Source organism: Haliotis asinina, chromosome 16 (assembly GCF_037392515.1).
Source record: "Haliotis asinina isolate JCU_RB_2024 chromosome 16, JCU_Hal_asi_v2, whole genome shotgun sequence".
NCBI lineage: Eukaryota > Metazoa > Mollusca > Gastropoda > Lepetellida > Haliotidae > Haliotis > Haliotis asinina.
In genome coordinates, this window is record NC_090295.1 from 7812587 (window position 1) to 7833047 (window position 20461).

At 39.2% G+C, this 20461-nt stretch overlaps 1 protein-coding gene across 1 annotated transcript in view; it reads right to left on the bottom strand.

The window, feature by feature from the left end:
• Positions 1 to 4960: 4960 nt before the first annotated feature.
• Positions 4961 to 20461, bottom strand: part of LOC137268833 (aromatic-L-amino-acid decarboxylase-like) — a 34253-nt gene continuing 18752 nt past the window's right edge. The window contains exons 9-13 of the mRNA XM_067803401.1: positions 18911 to 18978; positions 10390 to 10480; positions 9331 to 9429; positions 6491 to 6592; positions 4961 to 5449 (exon numbers count right to left, since the gene is read on the bottom strand). Of these exons, the coding sequence (XP_067659502.1) occupies positions 4961 to 5449; positions 6491 to 6592; positions 9331 to 9429; positions 10390 to 10480; positions 18911 to 18978 (849 nt within the window). The remainder of the gene's footprint in view (positions 5450 to 6490; positions 6593 to 9330; positions 9430 to 10389; positions 10481 to 18910; positions 18979 to 20461) is intronic.

Consider the following 20461-nt stretch of genomic DNA (forward strand, 5'->3'; position numbering starts at 1 on the left):
AACGAACATTCCTAGCTCAGGCTTGATGAACAGTTGATACAGAGTTACCTCCCCTTACAGTGGTCACAGGGTTTGATTATAACTTGGATAAGTGAATCGTTAGCATACATTTTCGGTCTGTTCACCAACCAGCTTAATTCACAAAACGTCCTCTAACAGACAAGGAACTTATCTTTATTGATAATGAAACTTCCGATTAAAGTCCTTGAGGAGGCTATAAAACATGGAGTGGTGACGCATGAGGAAGCGTTTGATTATGAGTTGGCCATGTCATTTGATTGACAATCTAACACCTTGTCCAGTAGTAATCGTTGGTGTACTGTATGAAGTGTTTCTTGCACAATGATCTGATATATTCAACATAAGTGGAGGCAAAGCAATGTAATCACGAGTTTTTCGTTTAAACTGGTTGATCTCAGGAAGTAGAACCGACCATACTGAAATGTTAACTGCTATAAAATAAAACACGGAATAGTTAGAACCTGACAGATTGAAATACATGGAGGGTCATTTATATATATATATATATATATATATATATATATATATATATATATATATATATATATATATATATATATATTTGCAGAAAGTGGTTGCTACTGTGGCAGTGACATCAGAATGCCTGAAATCAGAAACATGCATTATGTAAACTGCGACAGGCTAACCGAGTGAGTGAGTGAGTGATGAGATTTTGCTTTATGACTGTTTTGTGACATGAACAATAAATTACGTCACAAAGCAGAATCTGAATTTGGGAAAATGCGCAACAGGTGAATATAGAAAAAAATTCTGTAACTAGGATAACAATAACTTAAAGTTTGGCAGTATCAGAGGGTTTTTTTATTATTATTATCATTTACTTATAGAAGCATAAACATTTATATATTTGTAATGCTGCTGTCACTAGATTATGTCAACCTTGGTTTGCTCTCTGGTGTATTACATCGGAATATATGCTGATTATCATGTACTGTATTTCCGCCTACTTTGTTATGTATTTAGATAGATGACATCTCCGTCTTGTGTGCCATTGCTGTTCAATCACATTCTAATCGTCTGCAGATTATGAGTGTTATTTATTTTCATTAAACCCTTGTCAGGCAGTTTCAATCACTCGCTCATGTGTGACTACAGTAAGCTGTGATATGATCTGGCACGCCAATCTTCACTCAGGTCTTGTGTTAATGGCTGGTAGATATACCTCTACGCAGTGGCTTGATTCGAAATGGTGTACATAACGATCTTGCTACAGGCCATGTTTCAATTTCTGGCAACGCGATGGTCGTGTCTGCTGCCGAGGCAGCACGCAAAAGATTTGTGACATCATACTACAGTTCTGAGTAAAAGAATTGAGTAACGAATTTAATATTTAGATCACAAGTACCTCTGTATAACCATAACAATGTATATTCGTTTAAACGAATAACAATTTGCACAAACATTGAAGTGTACCCCCGGTTATGCGAGATTTAAAGGACAAATGGCGGTGAGATTATGGTCAGTGCCGATATATAAATGAATGCACCAGTTCAATGACGAATTCAGCACAGATCACTGTTTGTATCTCTATAAATCCATACATTTATGGATGTGAAACCTTCAATCCGTATTTTGGGAACTATGGTCTTTGGATACTCTACCACTGACAATTTGCACAGCCTACCTTCTGCTATGCTATTCATCAATGGCACATGTCAGGCCACCCACGTGACACATGAGTGTACGTGTCTAATGGCTTCCGCATACATTGATTCATCTATACAACTGGGCTTTTGATCCTCACTGACAACCTCGACCATGACATTCCTTTCATTGAAAACAACTAGACACCCGACTGACCGTACAAGGAAGTGACGTCAAGAAGATGTAAACCAGTATGGACAGGGCACGGACTGGGAGATATACGGGGAGAAGCCCCTGAAAGAGCTTTAACTCAAAATGCACGTTCTTATTTCTTCTAAATCATCAAGGAAAGGATGAAAGAATGCAGTTTCCAAGCTGCTTTGTCGCAAAACCTTGACTTTATTTTGCTAATGAAACTGTATTTACACTGTTCACATTCTTACACAGATGACCTCCCAATACAGAAACTGTACTTTTAGTGGGTCTATTGCATAATAAAGATATTAAACCCGGCTTTCAACACATGTTTATGAGTCGATTCAGTCAAAATTAACACGTTGTCTCTGTACATTATTTGGACAGTTTGTAAAATACCTGATTGAGCTGATAGTAACTGGGAAAATATTTCTCCCTCTTGGTTTAATAATCATATCAAATTGCCGCTTTAGGTATACATTGTATATATGAAACAGGAAAGAATGCATGTCATCACATGTGACTGGCATGGCGTCCATTGGTGGACAGCATATCAACCACGGGACTGTCTGGCTTAGTTATTTACAATATGGAGTTACATGAGCTGGAAATTTCTAGGGAAAGCATTTAACATCAATCAAGAAAAATATTTGATTGTGATAGATAGTTGCTGACATCACAGTTGCCGCACTGAGTGGTGTGTAGTCTTAATGCTGTGTCATCGTTGGGGGTTAACTTTGTAGCTCAAACTGTAACATCAGAAGGACAGAAAAATTATCAGTGGCAGATTATGTCAGAAACATGTAACCGTGCTTGTTTATGGGAAGTACAGAGAAAACAACGTCTTTGGGAAGCATTTTTAACATTCATACATGTGCACACGGAAGGACGTTTCATTTATTTATAGTGGAGGTCCTCAAAGATGAACGTCTGAAGTAGGTCGATATATTTTAATTCTATACTCCATGCTCAGCTTAATTCTATACTAGACCTTCAGCAGTATAATTTGGATCTGGACCGTTCTCTACCAGAATCATGCCATAATAATTTCTTTGGAAAAGAGAATAGAGAAAGGACAACACACTAAGCAAGGGTCCTAGACAAAAATGTGGGATTTGGCGTGGTAAAAGCCATTGGTCATGAAACCAACACTTGTCGGTTGAAACACCTTTTGATGTGTGAGGTGTTATGTTAGCTGTTTCCTATATCCAGTTTCAGGTGGTTCTAGATGTGGTTCTATCAGAATACGTGTGTAGCTGTGTGAACTGATGACCTAATTGAGAACTCATAGCAGCCGGTTTGAAGAAAGACAGCGGATGTCTGATGTTTTGTTATAGTTGGTCAACGTTTTGTGTCAATGGTGCGACAACTAGACCGCCGTGATTTGTATTCCGACATGCATTTAGCCTACAAGTCGATTTGAGGTGTATGTGCCACTTCCCTTGAGGCAATGTTTTGTTTTTTCAGTGGCATTCTAGAAGTTGAAGAGATGACACAACTTTATGGACGATCAACTTCTGTATTTTAGCAATTGTGACGTTTCGGTATAGATGCTTATACCGTGTTCAAGCACGATGGCAATTGTTAAAATGTAGAAGCTGATCATCCATGAAGTTGTGTCACCTGCATGGCAATGTGATTTTAATCTGCATGGCAATATTACTTTAATGACATTACGAATTTTCACTTTGTAGAAATTCTGAATCTTGTACATGGACGAGTAAAGTGTAACGCAGTTTAGTATATGGGAATTGTCCACAATTACACTACTCAAATTATTGGGGCTATTTAATGCATACAACTAACCCATGTTACATCTTTGATGAGAAAAACAGTTACATAGTGTAGCTTAGACAACTATCTCATACTTGCATCAGTCGTTGAATAGATTTTGTCAGAATATTGGCGACGGAGCTCTACTGTCAAGTTTAGTCCAACTCATTATGTCTCTTTGTTCCAGACAATCTACGATTCGATAAGGCACACTCCTAATCGAACATCCAGTGTTAACCTTGCTAATTCCATATCATTCCTAGTTCATTTCAAAAACCTATTAGAGTTGCCCTCTCTGTAAACGAACCACTTGTTGAAAGTACTGACGAACATAGTTACTTAAGAAAAAGATAGTTGATCCAGCCACAGAAGTTAATATCCCTTTCTCTTATGACACACTGCGATGTCACATTTGTTTTTTGGAAGGTATGATGAAACCAGTTTTACTTTAGGGCTCGGAAACACGGAGCATCTGTAGCAATTGCACCGGATGTCTTCCCCGTCCGTTGCCAGGTACATACACAACTATATATGCCTATCCTAACATGGCGTGGCCATGGTCTAAATACATTTTTATTTCTGTTCTGCTACCAGCTGTACCATTTTCGTCAAAAACCGGTTACTATCACCTGCCCTGTGTAGTTTTCTGTAATGTCAGGATGAGTATATGACAGCGGACTTAGTTATCCTACATAATATCGACCCAAGTGCAGATACCCTGAACAGGAGCGATCGACTATGGCCTCTGTTTCTCAATAAAAATCTTAAGCATAAACTCGACATATATCTACCTTGTCTAGTGTTTTCATTCTTTTGAAGCCAAATATACCCATCAAAACTATAACTTGAGTATTTTGTTGCGTTTGGAAATTGTTCGTGCTCATGTGTACACAAGCAAAACAAAGACTATCCTATAATGGGGGTTTATTGTGTCTATTTTACAGATATAAGCATCAGATATAGAGCAGGGATCGCCGATATTATCAACTTTGCTTTCCTGTTCCAGTATCACGAAAGCATGTTCTTGGCGTTAGATTTGTACATGTGCACACATAAAACGTGAGAGTATGTAAACAAGCATACACCGTAGCAATAATCATGCATACACTATCTATTGCAGTTAAATTGAAGCGCTCAGAAGGTTTAAGCATGAGGATACACTCAGAACGGTCGATTTGTCTGATGAAACACCAAACGCAGATATATGTATGAGGGAATAAAACAATATTACGACACATACAAGAGATATTGAGAAGGAGATATTGCTGAAAACAGCATCGTCTTTCATGAAACGACGCACCAGATGCAACAATAGAGATCTGCAAACAAGTTGCTGTGTCTTGAATCTGGACTTTGGCTTCCATCCTTATACTGGAGTACCAAAGTAATAGTCCCCGGTTTGGTGGTACTTCGACGATCCTCCCCCCAAAGACTGGCTTCTATTGCGTCGATTGTCAATATGCAACGCTTTCAGAACCCGTGGATTGTAGGACTTGGGATCAGAAACCATTTTGAGAAATAAGCTCCTGCGAAGTCGTGCTCTCTGCATGTTGCATCTCTGATTGTCGAAAATAAGCTCGCTGTCAAATTCCGGAAACACTTCGTCATCGTCTTCACTGATGCTTTCCGAGCTTTCCTTCTCCGTATCTCGGTTGCTGTCGCGTTGATACACCAGAATCTCTGAAGCAAAGCTCCGTATCACGTCCCACGCAAAGTATATGTCCTTGTCATCAGCCTTCTCTGCGCAAATGGCGAATCGGATGACATAATGCTCATTGATGAGGGCGGGCACCATGTGCAGCTTACCAGAGTCATTCACAACCTTTAGTAGCTTCTGTGTCACGGCGTTGGGGCCCTGCAGCGAAGTTATCAAATGTAAGAGACAAAGTATTAAACGGTTTGATTGTTCTATATATTGTGTGATTGAAAGCAGTTGACAGCACTATTTCAGCTGTGCCGTCCGGAAGGAATGGAACCGGGAACACAAAGCGAACTTGTAGTTGAGCAGTGACTAATGTCCAAACAAAACTGGCCGTTCTATAAACAGTATCCTCGTTACAGGTTACGAAGACTTCTACCAGTACTGGTTACATATGCGTCGACATTATGTAGACTAGTATAGGGATTGCATAAGTATTCTGTCGAGATTATGTAGACTAGTATAGGGATTGCATAAGTATTCTGTCGAGATTATGTAGACTAGTATAGGGATTGCATAAGTATTCTGTCGAGATTATGTAGACTAGTATAGGGATTGCATAAGTATTCTGTCGACATTATGTAGACTAGTATAGGGATTGCATAAGTATTCTGTCGAGATTATGTAGACTAGCATCGAGAATGCGTATGTATTCAGTCGAGGTTGTGTAGACTACAACTTCGTCATGAGGAGGAAACTAACTACTCATTTTAAGTTGATTTTCTGTATTCTTACAAAAGTCGTACGCATACCGAAACAAACCTATTCAGACAATGACCTACCTTTCAGCCGATCAGAATTTCCTCGTGTGAAATGAAAATACCCACCACAAACAACTCCAGTTACAATGAAATCAAATTGCTTGTTTCATAAGAAAATTGTAACACCGTATTTCTACATTTTATGTGAAGGTTTAGGCAGCATACCCTGACTAAGAAATCACAGATGATGATGATGATGAGGTCGTAAAATGATTCACAATGAATCTGGCATACTGGTTACACCTGATTTGTGTGTTTTGTCTTATTTGGTGTAGTTCTGTCACGCACAATCTGTGAAGATCTGTGCTAGAATTGGTCTTAAGCAACCCATTCTTGTCGAATAAAAAACACTGGTTGAATTTCCTTTTCACTACGCTAAGTAAGACGTATGGGTGGGAGAAAAAGCACAATGAGTAACACACAAACACAACAGTACCTGTAACCGAAAACAAACCAAACCCATCGTCACTTCACCCATGATTTCAAAGCGATCGTCAGTCTCCACCAACTTCTTAAACAGCTTTGCAAGACGCACATGCTACAAGAAATAAATGTCAAATAACATTTTTTTAACAATCTAGGAAAACGTCAAAGCGGAACTGTGTCTCTCACCAGGATACACAGTTAACAGATTCGGGAGGTGGGGTAGCCTAGTGGTTAAAGCGTTCGCCCTTCACGCCGAAGACCCGGGTTCGATTCCCCACATGGATACAATGTGTGAAGCCCATTTTCTGGTGTCGCCCGCCGAGATATTGCTGGAATATTGCTAAAAAGCGGCGTAAAAATAAACTCACTCACCCACTCACTCACTCACTAGTTAACAGATTCAAATGTCGACAAAGACTGTCAGACACAAAAAGTCATCACTAAATACTCGTAACAGTAATTGGGTAAGGTCCATATATACCTTTGCAGTTTGTTTTTCAAGTGGGCAATACGTAGATTCTACATGAACGAGATAAAGTTTAAATGGTCAACACTTAACATTCAGCGAAAAGCTTGTCATGTTTGAGGAACCCAGTAAAATGTTATGTATTTTGTTCAAAACCGCGCGAAAAGATAAGCTGCCATTGTTGACGTTTTCTGATGAACGACCATTACTGACGTCGGGTCATCTGATATATGCAGCCAGGTGAGATAAGAAATCAATATTACCTGTCATTAACACGGGCATCGATACAAATCGCATTCATTTCTATATTTGTTGTCGATAAACCTGCAATATATCCTGTAACAACGGCATCGATACAAATCACATTCCATATATCCTGTAAATCAAATTTCCCTCATATCCTGAACGGAATCGAGGCATATCCATTTTAGCGTCACGCCCCTGCATACTAAAGAAAAGAAAAGTACGACTGTTGCACGCTTGAAACGTTTGATTATGACACAATCTCAAATGACATGTCAGTTCACATGAGATGCAATGAAAAGGGAAGTGTTAAGATCAGTGACAAATTTGAAGGTGTATGGGTAAGGGATCTTACAGTTTACTTGTATGGAGGCGCACCATACATACTTTATTTTCTGTGTATATGAATGGGCATACATATTTATATGGTATATGTTATGCTTAATCTACCCATCCATATACAGGCACTTCGCGAGACCTTAGCGCTACACATGTACGATGTCAAACGTTTCATAACTTCTCGAATGATCTCATGATTGTCAGTTGACAAGCGATACTCCTAGCAGGAAAAACAACCAGATTTGGCCATCCCCAAAGTAGCTATCTATTACGATTGCCGAGCATGTTTGTACACTTCGTCCGATCTAGTATTCATATTTGGCGGTCGGACAAATTGGCACCAGAACTAGTTCTTGGGTAAACGCTTGCTACATTCGTGGCCCACTCGTGTTATTCCGGAACAAGGCGAATAACGACTCCTACCCATCAGGAATCATCGGCGCATTAACATCAGAGCTACTTTAAACAGAAAGTCTAATTCCGATTGATGCCAATGGTACTAAATATCACCAGTGCCCTTATGTATTGTATGGCTGTTTTCCTTTTCGTTCCTATTTATGTACTTTAAAGACTTTAACACCTATCACTAAACGGGGGATGAAAATATTTGTTAAAACACATTGTTACGCAATTATTATAAGCTGTTCAAATTAAATTTACAATTGTTTATTTCTAGATAGGATTAAGCATTACAAATATGCAAATAAAATAATCCTTTCTTCAACAGCATTGAATCCAAAAGAAGATACTCCAAATTTATAAAAATATTTCTCAAACTGAACATTCACCATATTGCCTGGTGGATTTTAATATGAAGACACAGGAAAAGATATGATTGACCCCAAAAAAGTCAGACTGAAAATATCCCCAGAGTTCATAAGCCCAATGTTAAAGATTAAAGTTGATTAGTCATATATAGATATAATATTACTGTTTTGAAACTCGTAGCGATTTATAACCACATTTTCTCCAAATGTTGGAAAGCACACATTCGGTCTCCACATGAATCGTACAAGATAATTAAAATACATTCAACTGGACCCACCAGAGCCATTTTGTGTGTGCCAGCAAACGCACGTGCATTTATTTGAATCTTTCACCGTCAATCGCATCAATCTTATCAAAAACTTCACATGGGGCAACTCACTCCTGTTAGCTATGTTACTTGTTCTTTTAACATGACGATATACAATTTTCACGATTGTCTAAACAATGGCATAATGCCAAAAACGATTTATACACTCGGGATTGTTCTGATTAAAACACCGCAATCATTACCGCGTTTTGATTGGTTTGTCGTATTTTTGCACATCGAGACGGGGACACGTCTTCTTGGAGGTTACGAAAAGGGGCATAAGGGCATGAATGCGGTTGTCACTAGAAAACTGGTACCTGAGTCTGGTGAGTGAGTCTGTTTGTACGTCGCACTCAGCAATATTCAAGCTATATGGCGACAGTCTGTAAATAAGCGAGTATAGATCAGCAAATCCAGTGATCAACAGTATGAGCATCGATCTATACAACTGGGAAACGATGACATATGTCAACCAATTCAGCGAGTCTGACCAACCGATCCCGATAGTCGGTCAAGATACTTGAGATCAATTCTAACCCGCATCTTCACGGATAATCTGGAACCGGAAGTAAACTAGGTCCTGTCTCCCATATTGCATGTTGGGGCGCGCAAAGGGAGTCATGAACCAGCTTAGTAACGAAAGTAGCGCCTCGCGAGGTTTATTTGTCCTACCTTACGACACAGTGGAAGGGGGGAAGGTGGGTTGTCAGAAGACTGGTCAACCTACCTCTCTGATACGATGTTGGAGCCCCTCTAATCCATAGGTTCGAATAACGAACCACAGTTTTATGGCCCGGAATCGTCGACTCAGAGGAATGCCCCAGTGCTGTGGACATAAATAGTAAGAATACTCTAACTCGGCCATGATGTCAGTAAACAAACTGAATGCTTTTGGTCTCATCAATATCAAACAGTTAGTTGCAGCGGATGATGATAATCATAGGATGATGTCGAAATGGGAAGATGTATTTGCAAGGCAGCACAGCAACAATTTGGAAATGACAACAGATATGAGAAAAAATAGATGTGAAAATGATACGGATATATCAATGAAAATCAGTGATTACACCAAGCCCCAATTTCTCGAAACAAACTTAAGCCTGAATTTAGACAAGTTAGAGTTTTTACTCAAATTTGAGAACAAAAAATTTCTCAGAATGTTCTGAAATTGGTATTAAATTTAAAAATGTAGACAGTTTTTGCGAACAAAAATGTTTGGGTTTTGCGAACAAAATGTTTAAGTTGTAAGGGCTGTTTTATTCTAAAAATACAATTGAGTTAATATTTCAGCTGGTTCAAATTGTCGGTCTCAGTTTGATATTTTAGTACAGACTTATGTTTCTTTTGAGAAATAGGGCCCAGGTGTTCCTGCAAGAGGTAAACATGTCCTGTCTTAACGGTAGTACCCGCCATTAACGTTTTTTTTAAAAAAAAAGAAATGGAAACACTGTTTTGCTGGCACTGGACAGTTGTTCGGCGATGAGGCCTGTAAACACATTCCAGACAAGTATCTGCATATCACGTGCATATTGCGTGAGTCGTTACTTTACGGGTGGCAGCAGCATATCGGTTAGCGAAAGATACAAGGTAAAATAAGGGATGGTACTCAGAAAAAGGTGTCTTGTATTTTGCGTATGGTTTTGTTCTGTTCGCCTGCACACAGTCTGAAAGGGTGTACAAAGGCATTGAACAAGCAATAAAGAAACGAATTTTTAAAAAGAAGTAAAGACAAAGGCATTGAACAAGCAATAGAGAAAGGAATTTGAAAAAAGAAGGAAATGCAGACTCTGAAATCGATTGCCTTGTCCCCATGTTTATGTTGCAGGTAAAGAGGGTCCACGGTCAGAGCAGTTGTGAGTGCCTCGTTGTCCTTCACCCTGGGGATGATTGAAATAAACATAGATTACATCCACACATTCAGGATAAAATACAAGCATGAATAGTTCATGTCTCTTCACCAGACCTACGATTTCCAAATAAGTGTAAATTATACTGTTCAATGGGTGGAAAGCAATAATTATGCCTTAGCAAGTTCTACATATGATATAATTAGAGATGGCCAAACAATAATTATAATGACACACTATGTGCTGTTCATATCAGTATGAAAACCATTGAAGTGTGTTGACAAATCCAGGATACGTGAAATGTACTACACATTCTAAATATCCAAATGGACCTAGACTATGTACCGCGAGTACAAACACATTGGTACATAAAACATTAGTCCAAACTACAACGGTGGTACATGGGTCTCAATAAGATTGGTGAGTATATGTAGTTAGAGTTTTACAAGTAATGCATCGGTTCATGTTGACAACTGATGTACAAGTGATCAGATCAGTGCTTCGTGGCATCACACAGTGCATAGCTTTCAGAAAAGACAAGAGGAATCCGTCTTTCAGAGCGTTTCAAGTCAGTGAGTAATGTGTTATTTGTATAATTTCTATTTCCAGAGGTTTGGGACAATTTGCCCAAAACGAAAGTAAATACCATCTGAATAATGTGTCAGATGCGGGACTTCCTCATTGATACCATCGATATCTTTGTACACTACGGGGATCAAAGCTATGAGGTATACCTGCCCATGGGCATCTAGTGTGCACCTCTCTTTGCAGATCTGATTTTAAACATGTGAATTTGAATTTCTGTTTGAAAATTGGGTGCATCAATGACAAATATGACCTACGTTATAATTCCTTATTTTGACGTTTACAATAAGTTTCTGATTGTTTCAGGTGATCGGTTACCAAGCTGTTGCAGACATTTATGATGGGTGCCTCACATGTCGTGAATACCAGATGCTATCAGTATTTGATAGTGATTTCATAAACACATGCTTAATCATCATATCTCAAAGTGTCAGTCACTGGGTTTTCTGGTCCAGGCATCTGCTGGCATACCGACAGCTGTAATACTGCGGCGTCAAACAAACATATACTCATCATACAATTACAATTATAAAAGAGACTCCGACTTTTTAGCCGAAGTTGGAACCGTTTCGTTGTTTCTATTTTAACATTCGTTTCATTCTTCCTTTTACAGCGGTCGCATTTAAGTTGACAGTTTGTGAGTCTATCATCCATACAGGAGACATATGATTCTGTATTAGTGGACATGGTACGCGGTGTATTTGGTATACTGTAGTTGTGCTTCCGACGAATGTGGCCATTATACTAAAGCGCCTTAAAATAGTAACTGCCGTCGGTATAGTTACCTCCCTTCGTCCAGCTCTTGCCGTTAAATGGCCTCACGACCATTGGCCTTATCCAGTTAGCACTTCCTGACGTATTTCTTCCTTACACTTGTTTCTAAGTCTGTTATGCGTTTTGGTTAACGCCACACTCAACAACTTAAATACACATCATGACGGCAGTTTGTAAATAGATTCTGGACCAGTTAAATCAATGATTAACATCATGAGCACGGATTTACGTGATTGAGATATCACGATCTACCAAGTGTGCGAGGCCGAGTGTCAGACGCCTTTACAGCAAGCATGTTTTGCCACGACCAATCTTAAACCGGATCTTCACCTGCTTCTACTTACAGCGCACTCTGCAAAGCCAAGTGTACGCTGCACAGATGTTGGAGCGAGTGAAGACACATACTACACAATTACTACACTACACTACTTGCCGGGCGAAACTACTCGCTCATCATCGACAAGTTACTACGGGAAAACATGACGTTTACATCCGGTTTACCATTAAAACATTCGGACCTCGTGCTGTATCGAAGCCGTGCCAGAATTACGTTATGAAATACATGTGCTTTAACCTTTGACATCAAACCACACAACATCACCTAATGTCATGGCGTTAATAATTCGATGTTCTCGGCCATGGCAGCTTTGTAGTCAAAATCAATAAATGATGTGATCAGGTTTTTTATTTATGCTTATTCATTGAACAAGGATTCATTATAGAGAACTCTCCTGTTCATGAGTCTTCTCAGTTACTTGGCATTTTAGAAGAAGGTGATTTAAGCCACAGAGTTATCAAAGCGATACGAGATGGAAGACAGGGTTGAACTAATCAAGAATAAAAATGCACCTTCGGCTGATGGGATGAAATATCCTTGGTATTCGGCGGTAATGTTGTTTTTGTTTGTTTGTTTTTAAGTTGACGGATGGTAATGACGTCGGTGACAAGTTTACTAACGTCAGTTTGGTTGTTCAACTGTATAAGAATATGAATCAGTTCGTCAAATTTACTGCAACACGTAAATACATCCCGTTAGTGGCGTTACCTGATGTCTAAGTTCCACATTTTTAAGCCCACTTTTTGTATTCTGCTCCAAGTTTGTCGTTTATAAGTGCTCCCTGCACAGTCTGTATTCCTGAGTAAGTGCAGATCTGGGATAAACGAGATGTTTTACGTCCTCCTGGTAAACTGGCTCATCCTTCTTCTATCAACGAGGAATATATTTGTCGAACCCAAAGGGCATGGCACTTAATGTCACTGGAAAATGACTCGACAAGCAGAATCTTTTTTACAGTGTGGGTTCTACTTTGGCAATATGGGGAAGGTCATCCATGTAATGGAGGTGAGCAAGAGGCGTTGACGATTTATGTTGAGAAGATGCACGAAGATAGCCTACCTCGTGCTAGGCAAATGGCGTAATGGATATAGCAACAGTCAAATTGGTACATGAATCCCCTTGAAATATTCCTCTTCTAATAGAAATAACTTCTGGCGTGAGCACCTGACCTTGAGAATACACCTAAAGTTGAGTTAACCTGCAAGACTTCAGTCAAACAAGTAATCGATACCGCGTCGATATAGATCCGAATGATGTAAAATACTGACTTTGTGTAGAACAGACTGGGCAAGTAGGTTAATTAAAATCACTATCATCTCATCTTGGCGAGCCTTGCTTACGTCCATTCATTATAGTATATTACACTGCACTGTTGATACAATGTTTCTGTTTGGAAATAGGCGAATGTATTTCCTTGTCAAAATAATTTCGTTTTTAATGAATATATGTGTCACTTCAATAGATGTATACTATGTCATAAGTGCCACTTGTCAATTAAACACACACTGCACTGGTTTTGCATGCGACACTTTGCCTCTATATTCAAATACACAGCATTTGTACCACAAAAATAGTTTTGTTTTCCACTGTTTTAGAATGTCTGCTTTCATGCGCACAACGTATATGATCTACCAAAATAACAGAATAAACTCCAAATCAGCAATTCTGAATATATTATCCACTTGATAATGGTATGTGTCCATTTGAATCACTTCTGATCGAACTATTGTTTTCATCAGCGAAGCCATTAAGTGTCTGTAAACTGGCCCAGAGCTGTTTAGAAATCTGAATTAGCAAATAAACCTACCATAATAGGAAGCTAGTTATGTGCACACGTGCAAACAAAGATAGTCAGACTAGAACCCCTTCACAATTGTCAAAGAAACAGCTCAGGTGGTATCTGCCGGCATTTCTGGTCTTCACTAGAAAAGTGAATTGGACCTCACTGACAGTTCTAAAGATCTGCCACTACCTCTTCCCGTATCCTTCGCATCCTTTCCCCTCAGCAGTGGTCTTCATTTCCCAGACAATGGACATTCATAATCTCTTCTCACTATATAATCCAATTAGTGGACAAAGATGTGCGGTTCACAAACACCTGATACAGAAACTTTGCCGGGGACGTGAGGTTACTGACAATATTTGTGACTGTATTACACTTACCGTTAAGGTTCTGATTGGGAAACGAAGGGTAACCGATATGTGCAAGCAGTACACTTTAAGTTACGTTCAAGGTACTGTTTGGGAAACAACGTTTAACCTATATGTCCAAGCACTACAATTACCTTCAAGGGTTACAGATATGTGCAAGCACTACAATTACCTTCAAGGCACTGTTTGGAAAAGGAAGGTTAACCGATGGGTGCAAGTATTTCACTTACCTTCGAGGTACTGTTTGTGAAACAAAGGGTAACCGATAGGTGCAAGTATTGCACTTACCTTCAAGGTACTGTTTGGGAAACAAAGGGTAACCGATATGTGCAAACACTACAATTACCTTCAAGGTACTGTTTGGGAAACGAAGGGTAACCGATAGGTGCAAGTATTTCACTTACCTTCAAGGTACTGTTTGTGAAACAAAGGGTAACCGATATGTGCAAACACTACAATTACCTTCTAGGTACTGTTTGTGAAACGAAGGGTAACCGATAGGTGCAAGTATTTCACTTACCTTCTAGGTACTGTTTGTGAAACAAAGGGTAACCGATATGTGCAAACACTACAATTACCTTCTAGGTACTGTTTGTGAAACGAAGGGTAACCGATAGGTGCAAGTATTACACTTACCTTCAAGGTACTGTTTGGGAAACGAAGGGTAACCGATAGGTGCAAGTATTTCACTTACCTTCAAGGCACTGTTTGGGAAACGAAGGGTAACCGATAGGTGCAAGTATTACACTTACCTTCAAGGCACTGTTTGGGAAACAATGGGCCGGGTAAACGATATGTACAAGTACTACACTTACCTTCAAGGTACTGTTTGGGAAACAATGGGCCGGGTAAACGATATGTACAAGTACTACACTTACCTTCAAGGTACTGTTTGGGAAACAATGGGCCGGGTAAAGGATATGTACAAGTACTACACTTACCTTCAAGGTACTGTTTGGGAAACAATGGGCCAGGTAAACGATATGTACAAGTACTACACTTACCTTCAAGGTACTGTTTGGGAAACAATGGGCCGGGTAAACGATATGTACAAGTACTACACTTACCTTCAAGGTACTGTTTGGGAAACAATGGGCCAGGTAAACGATATGTACAAGTACTACACTTACCTTCGAAAGGTACGGTTTGGAAAACAAAGGGTAACCGATATGCGCACGCCGTGTTCGACCACGGTTAATTTGGGTGTTGGTTTATATGAGCTTCGGGTGTTGGTTTATATGAGCTCACCTTCTTCAAGAAGGTTTTTATTTTAGTCGAACACGAACGTTCCCAATCCAACGTGAATGTTCAGTCTATGGTTGTTTAAGGACTGTACTTCATATGCATCTTTGGCCACTAAGATATTTCGTCTGTGCCAGATGTTAAACGTTTGCTTCAGTTTAGAATTGCATCATTCTTTCCATGCTTGATGTCCCATAGGAATCTGGAGACAAGCTGATATTGCACCTACAACTGAGGCATATACTGGTCCTTGTAGCCGTTCTATCTGCTTCTGTCTGTACAAATAAACCAGTATTACTACTTTATTAAACGAGTTAACGACTTGGTATGAAACGAGTGAATGTGAGTTTGATACTTAATCTTCACGAATTTCATAAGCGAGTTTAGTATTCTGTTTAATATTCGCCAACTTCAATTGAGAGAAATAGCCTACAGTTTGGTGACTCAAAGCTTTCCGCGCGTCAAGCAAAGTCTAAAGTGCCCTACACACGACAAACTGAAAGTTTTGACAACGCATGTTGTGAAAACTTTATAACTTGTCATTCTCGCGTTTTCACACGTGTTGTCTCACTTTCGAGTCATGTAAGTGTGATGACTTCATAGATGTGACGTACATCATCATTCTTGCTCTGGCACTGCCTTGTGTTAACTTTGCTCTTCGTTCTAAAGTTGCTATTTCAAACACACGTCGTTTATGAACGTTGTGAATGACATACGTACGACTAAAATATATTCTTCCGTTATTATTTAAAACCAAGGTTGGCAAATAATTGCCGGTATAAAATATGCACTTGTTTTATATGCGAGTACGGTAACTGCTGCTAAGGTCTTCGCCGAAATACGTTGATATTTTCTTCCGCCTCTATTACAGGTGATGCGGCATTATGTAAGCAGACACTTCGTTTTGTGTATAAATGATACATATTCATTCGGTAATAAACAGAATATCATCTCCGTGTCCATGTCATGCCAAGTTAAGGACATTCGTATCTAAATGTCCCTATGTCCCTCGATCTCGTTCGGGAAATTCCAACAATCGTGTCGTAAACAATGTATGAAATGGTCGCTCATATAATACCCTCAAAATACCAGGGACATTAAAAGGGGATCTATCAGGACGCCTGTTTAAGGGACTGAGAAGACAGACAATTGCAAGGACGCGGAATCAACAGGTTAGCGGCTGAATTTGCCACCAAAAGAAAGCAACCCTATTCTAATTTGTTGTATTTCCCTGCGAAGGAACCTCAGCAAACGTGACGCCAGTTTGGTGACACCAGAGTTATTAAAAGCACAAGTGGCACCAAACCAACTGAAAACAATGCAGTTGTTAAGGGACCGGCACCAAGACGACATCCAGGAACTGGAATGCATTACCGACCATGGAGTGCAAGTATTAATATGCTCCTTGCTCAGGTCGGGTTCCTTTGTGTAGCTTTCATTACCATCATAAGAAATGTGACCCTAAAATTACACAATGCATTCGGGTACTTACCTCTGGATGATTAGATGACATGTGTCATATTCAGTACCTAACAAACAGCGGGGTGAATTAATACATAGTGCCGTTTAGGAAAGTTAGGAAGTTTAGGAAATTGTAGTATTTTCGTTGTGCTGAGTCCCATCCGGGATTCGAACCCAGGTCATTCCAGTCTGGTTTCTAATCGCCAGCACACACAGCCCGCGTAAAGTGTAGTGAGTGAAACCGCTACCAACCACAAAACAAAACTTGTTAAAAAGCTCCCTACAATAACTGTTTTATGTCAAAGGCACGCCATCATAGATGGAAATTTTACCATACATATTTTTAGCACTCTTGGTATGGAAAAAGATATAGTGTGTTCAGCGTTCTCATTCCAAAACAACCTCATCATTCCCTAACGTAAACGCGCCATAATATGGCACCCAACTGACAATGCCAGACCTCTACCGAATGCCTCAGAATTACGGCGCTAGTCACCAGCAACGTGTGAGCAGGGCTTTATATCAGCGATCAATAATAACCTGTGCACATATTCTCTTAAGGGGCATTCTCAGCCTCTGTGCTGTAGTGTTTGTAAGTGGTCCTAACATGCAAAATGAAAAAGCACTGGTCTGTGTAGGCATGTCATGTATTGTCTGGCAAAACGAATCAAGTGACTGTTGTGAGCACGCTGTCTGGCCACGTGACCATGGTCATCTCCATTTGTTACACACACGTATGGCCATGTTGGCTCCGCTTGGCCGAAACCAGTGTTCGCTTATTCAGACGATGGACATTTCATAGTATTATGTCATTTGGCTGTCACTGGATTTGAGGGAATTCATTATGTTCACTGGTATAAATCTGTCATCAAACTTGGTCGAAATGGGCATAATTTGTACAAAGAGCCAGCTCATTGCCACAAGAGATGGCATAAACCTATCATCAACTTTGGTCGATTGTAAATGCAGATATGGGTATACGTTGTACAAAGAGACAGCTTATTGCCACATGAGATGGTATAAATATACAGTCAACCTTAGTCGATTGTAAATGCAGAAATAGGTCTAATTTGTACAAAGAGCCAGCCTATTGCCACAAGAGATGGCATAAACCTATCATCAACTTTGGTCGATTGGAAATGCAGAAATAGGCCTAATTTGTACAAAGAGCCAGCTCATTGCCACAAGAGATGGCATAAACCTATCATCAACTTTGGTCGATTGTAAATACAGAAATAGGCCTAATTTGTCAAAAGAGCCAGCTTATTGCTACAAAAGATCCATTCCAGTCGTGCTGCAATACAATGTCATGTACATAGATACACTAAATGTTCACTCAGCGATAACCACAGTCTACCTTGGGCATTGATCTAGTGACATTGTTTTAGTGACAAATTAATATAGAATATATAAAATGTATGGAAACTTCATTTTTTATTCGCGATTAAAATATGTAGGAGATTTATCGGAGTCAAACAATGTTGATACGATAATATTGAATGTTTTGAGAGTGCATCACCATTTGCACTTCCTTATAACCATAGGTATTTGGAATGTAGTCGATTTTGAAAGGTGGTTTTTGTATGGCATGTAATGTGCATGTGTACGATTTTTATTTATAAAACAAACGATTAGAGACAAACACTACCAAATGTGTGATGCATGACAAGTGTCAAAATTAATGTTCTAAGTGATTTCCCGGCCTTCTTGAAAACTGTCAAAATCAAGAATGTACCTACTGTGTTGTGAACCTGCATATCATGAGTTATGTTTAGGGGTGGTAATGGAGGGAAATAGTGGTGCTTTCATAAGATGTCTGTCCTTGAAACGTTTGTCAACGTTTGCACTTCCTTTCAAATTGGAAGTCCAGGTTCCCCTCATTTTTAAGAGTATAGTTTACTCATACCTACCACATCAGTGAACAATCAAAGTTGACTTGCAGCCATTTGTTGGTGTTGAAATTAAGAGAGTTTGCATTCTGAAAAAAAAAAGTTTACTGGTTGTATGGAGATATATATAAAAAGGCCACTGATAGTGGCATATAATATATATATAATATATATAATTTCACACAACAGACAGATCTTATTGTAGCTCATGTCGTTTCTCACAGCTATCAATGCTTAAATATTAGTCACATACATACGCAACACCGATGTTTTTCGTTTTCAGAAATGGGTTGAAAGAGGGCACCCTGTGAGTGAATGGGTGATTTACAATTTTACTAGTGTGTCATGAAACAAATATATAAAAGAGAGCCCACACAAGTCTATAACATGTGGCAAGTCTAGATATCCATACCTTCAGGCAATGAAGACAGCGGCTCATTACATTCTATGTGTGTTTACTAGGCAATGCTTTTTCACGTAAAATATGTTCATTTCAGAGTCTGGTTGTTAATCTTCAATGTTACGTCACACCGGTTTTATTCCAGCCATAAATCTGCGAGACCAAGTCTGACCACATACATTTATTGCTTACAAAGTCCATAGGGGGCTTCTTGAAATACATATGTATTCATTATAGCATTACTACAAACCGAAAACGTCATGGCACTAAATCTAAAAAAAAGAAGTATCAAGCAAATTGTGGAAAACCTTGGTGTTTGTAGATGATCTCAAGATTGGAAGCCTGTGATGCGCCATATTTCCTCTATTGATTATTCTCAGCGTTATTCTTTAGTATAGGGGTTCTTCATTCATCTACAACAGTGTTTGCAAATGACAACAATGCCGGCTTGTGCTCGAAATAATCAATAACGGCGTGAGACGTATGGTGTTGCATACGGGTAAGAAGTAATAAATACCACATTCTCAATAGTTTGCTCAAGTCGTCAATTTATTCCCAACCCTTCATTACCTTGCCGGCGATTATTCTTTTCATCCCCTTTAATTCAGTTGTTTTTTGGAGTGTCTTGAGCTACATTTATGAAACCGTATTATTTGGCACAAGAATTGTCAGCCAATCTCATGCATATATTCATTTTCCAAACCACCATTTCAGGGCGATGACCGGGGAGGAATGAAACTACGCGGAGACCTGCCCTGCCTACGTGTTTTATTTTTTTATTTTTGTTCATTTTTTTCAGAAGGTTGTTACAACTCCACCTACTCGCGATCGGGCAGGTGCATTATCAGCAGTGTTACGACATAACGACGTAGAGAAGGATATGGTACAGTGAATGTGTCAAATCAGGAAATGTGTAAATTTCCTCGAATATTTAGGAAATGTGTGCATTTCCCGATTCACTCAGATTTATCCATTTCCTGAAATTTTCAGAAAACTTATAAATTTCTTGATTTGAGGTCCCTATTATAGACACATTTCATTTCCTGATATGAAGTTTTTGTTATATTTGCAAATAAAACAGGAGAATGGGCCAATCTATGCTAATTATTTAGAGCAAAAAAAATACACAGTCATCAAGCAATGATGTTAGGAGGATAATAATCAAACAATAA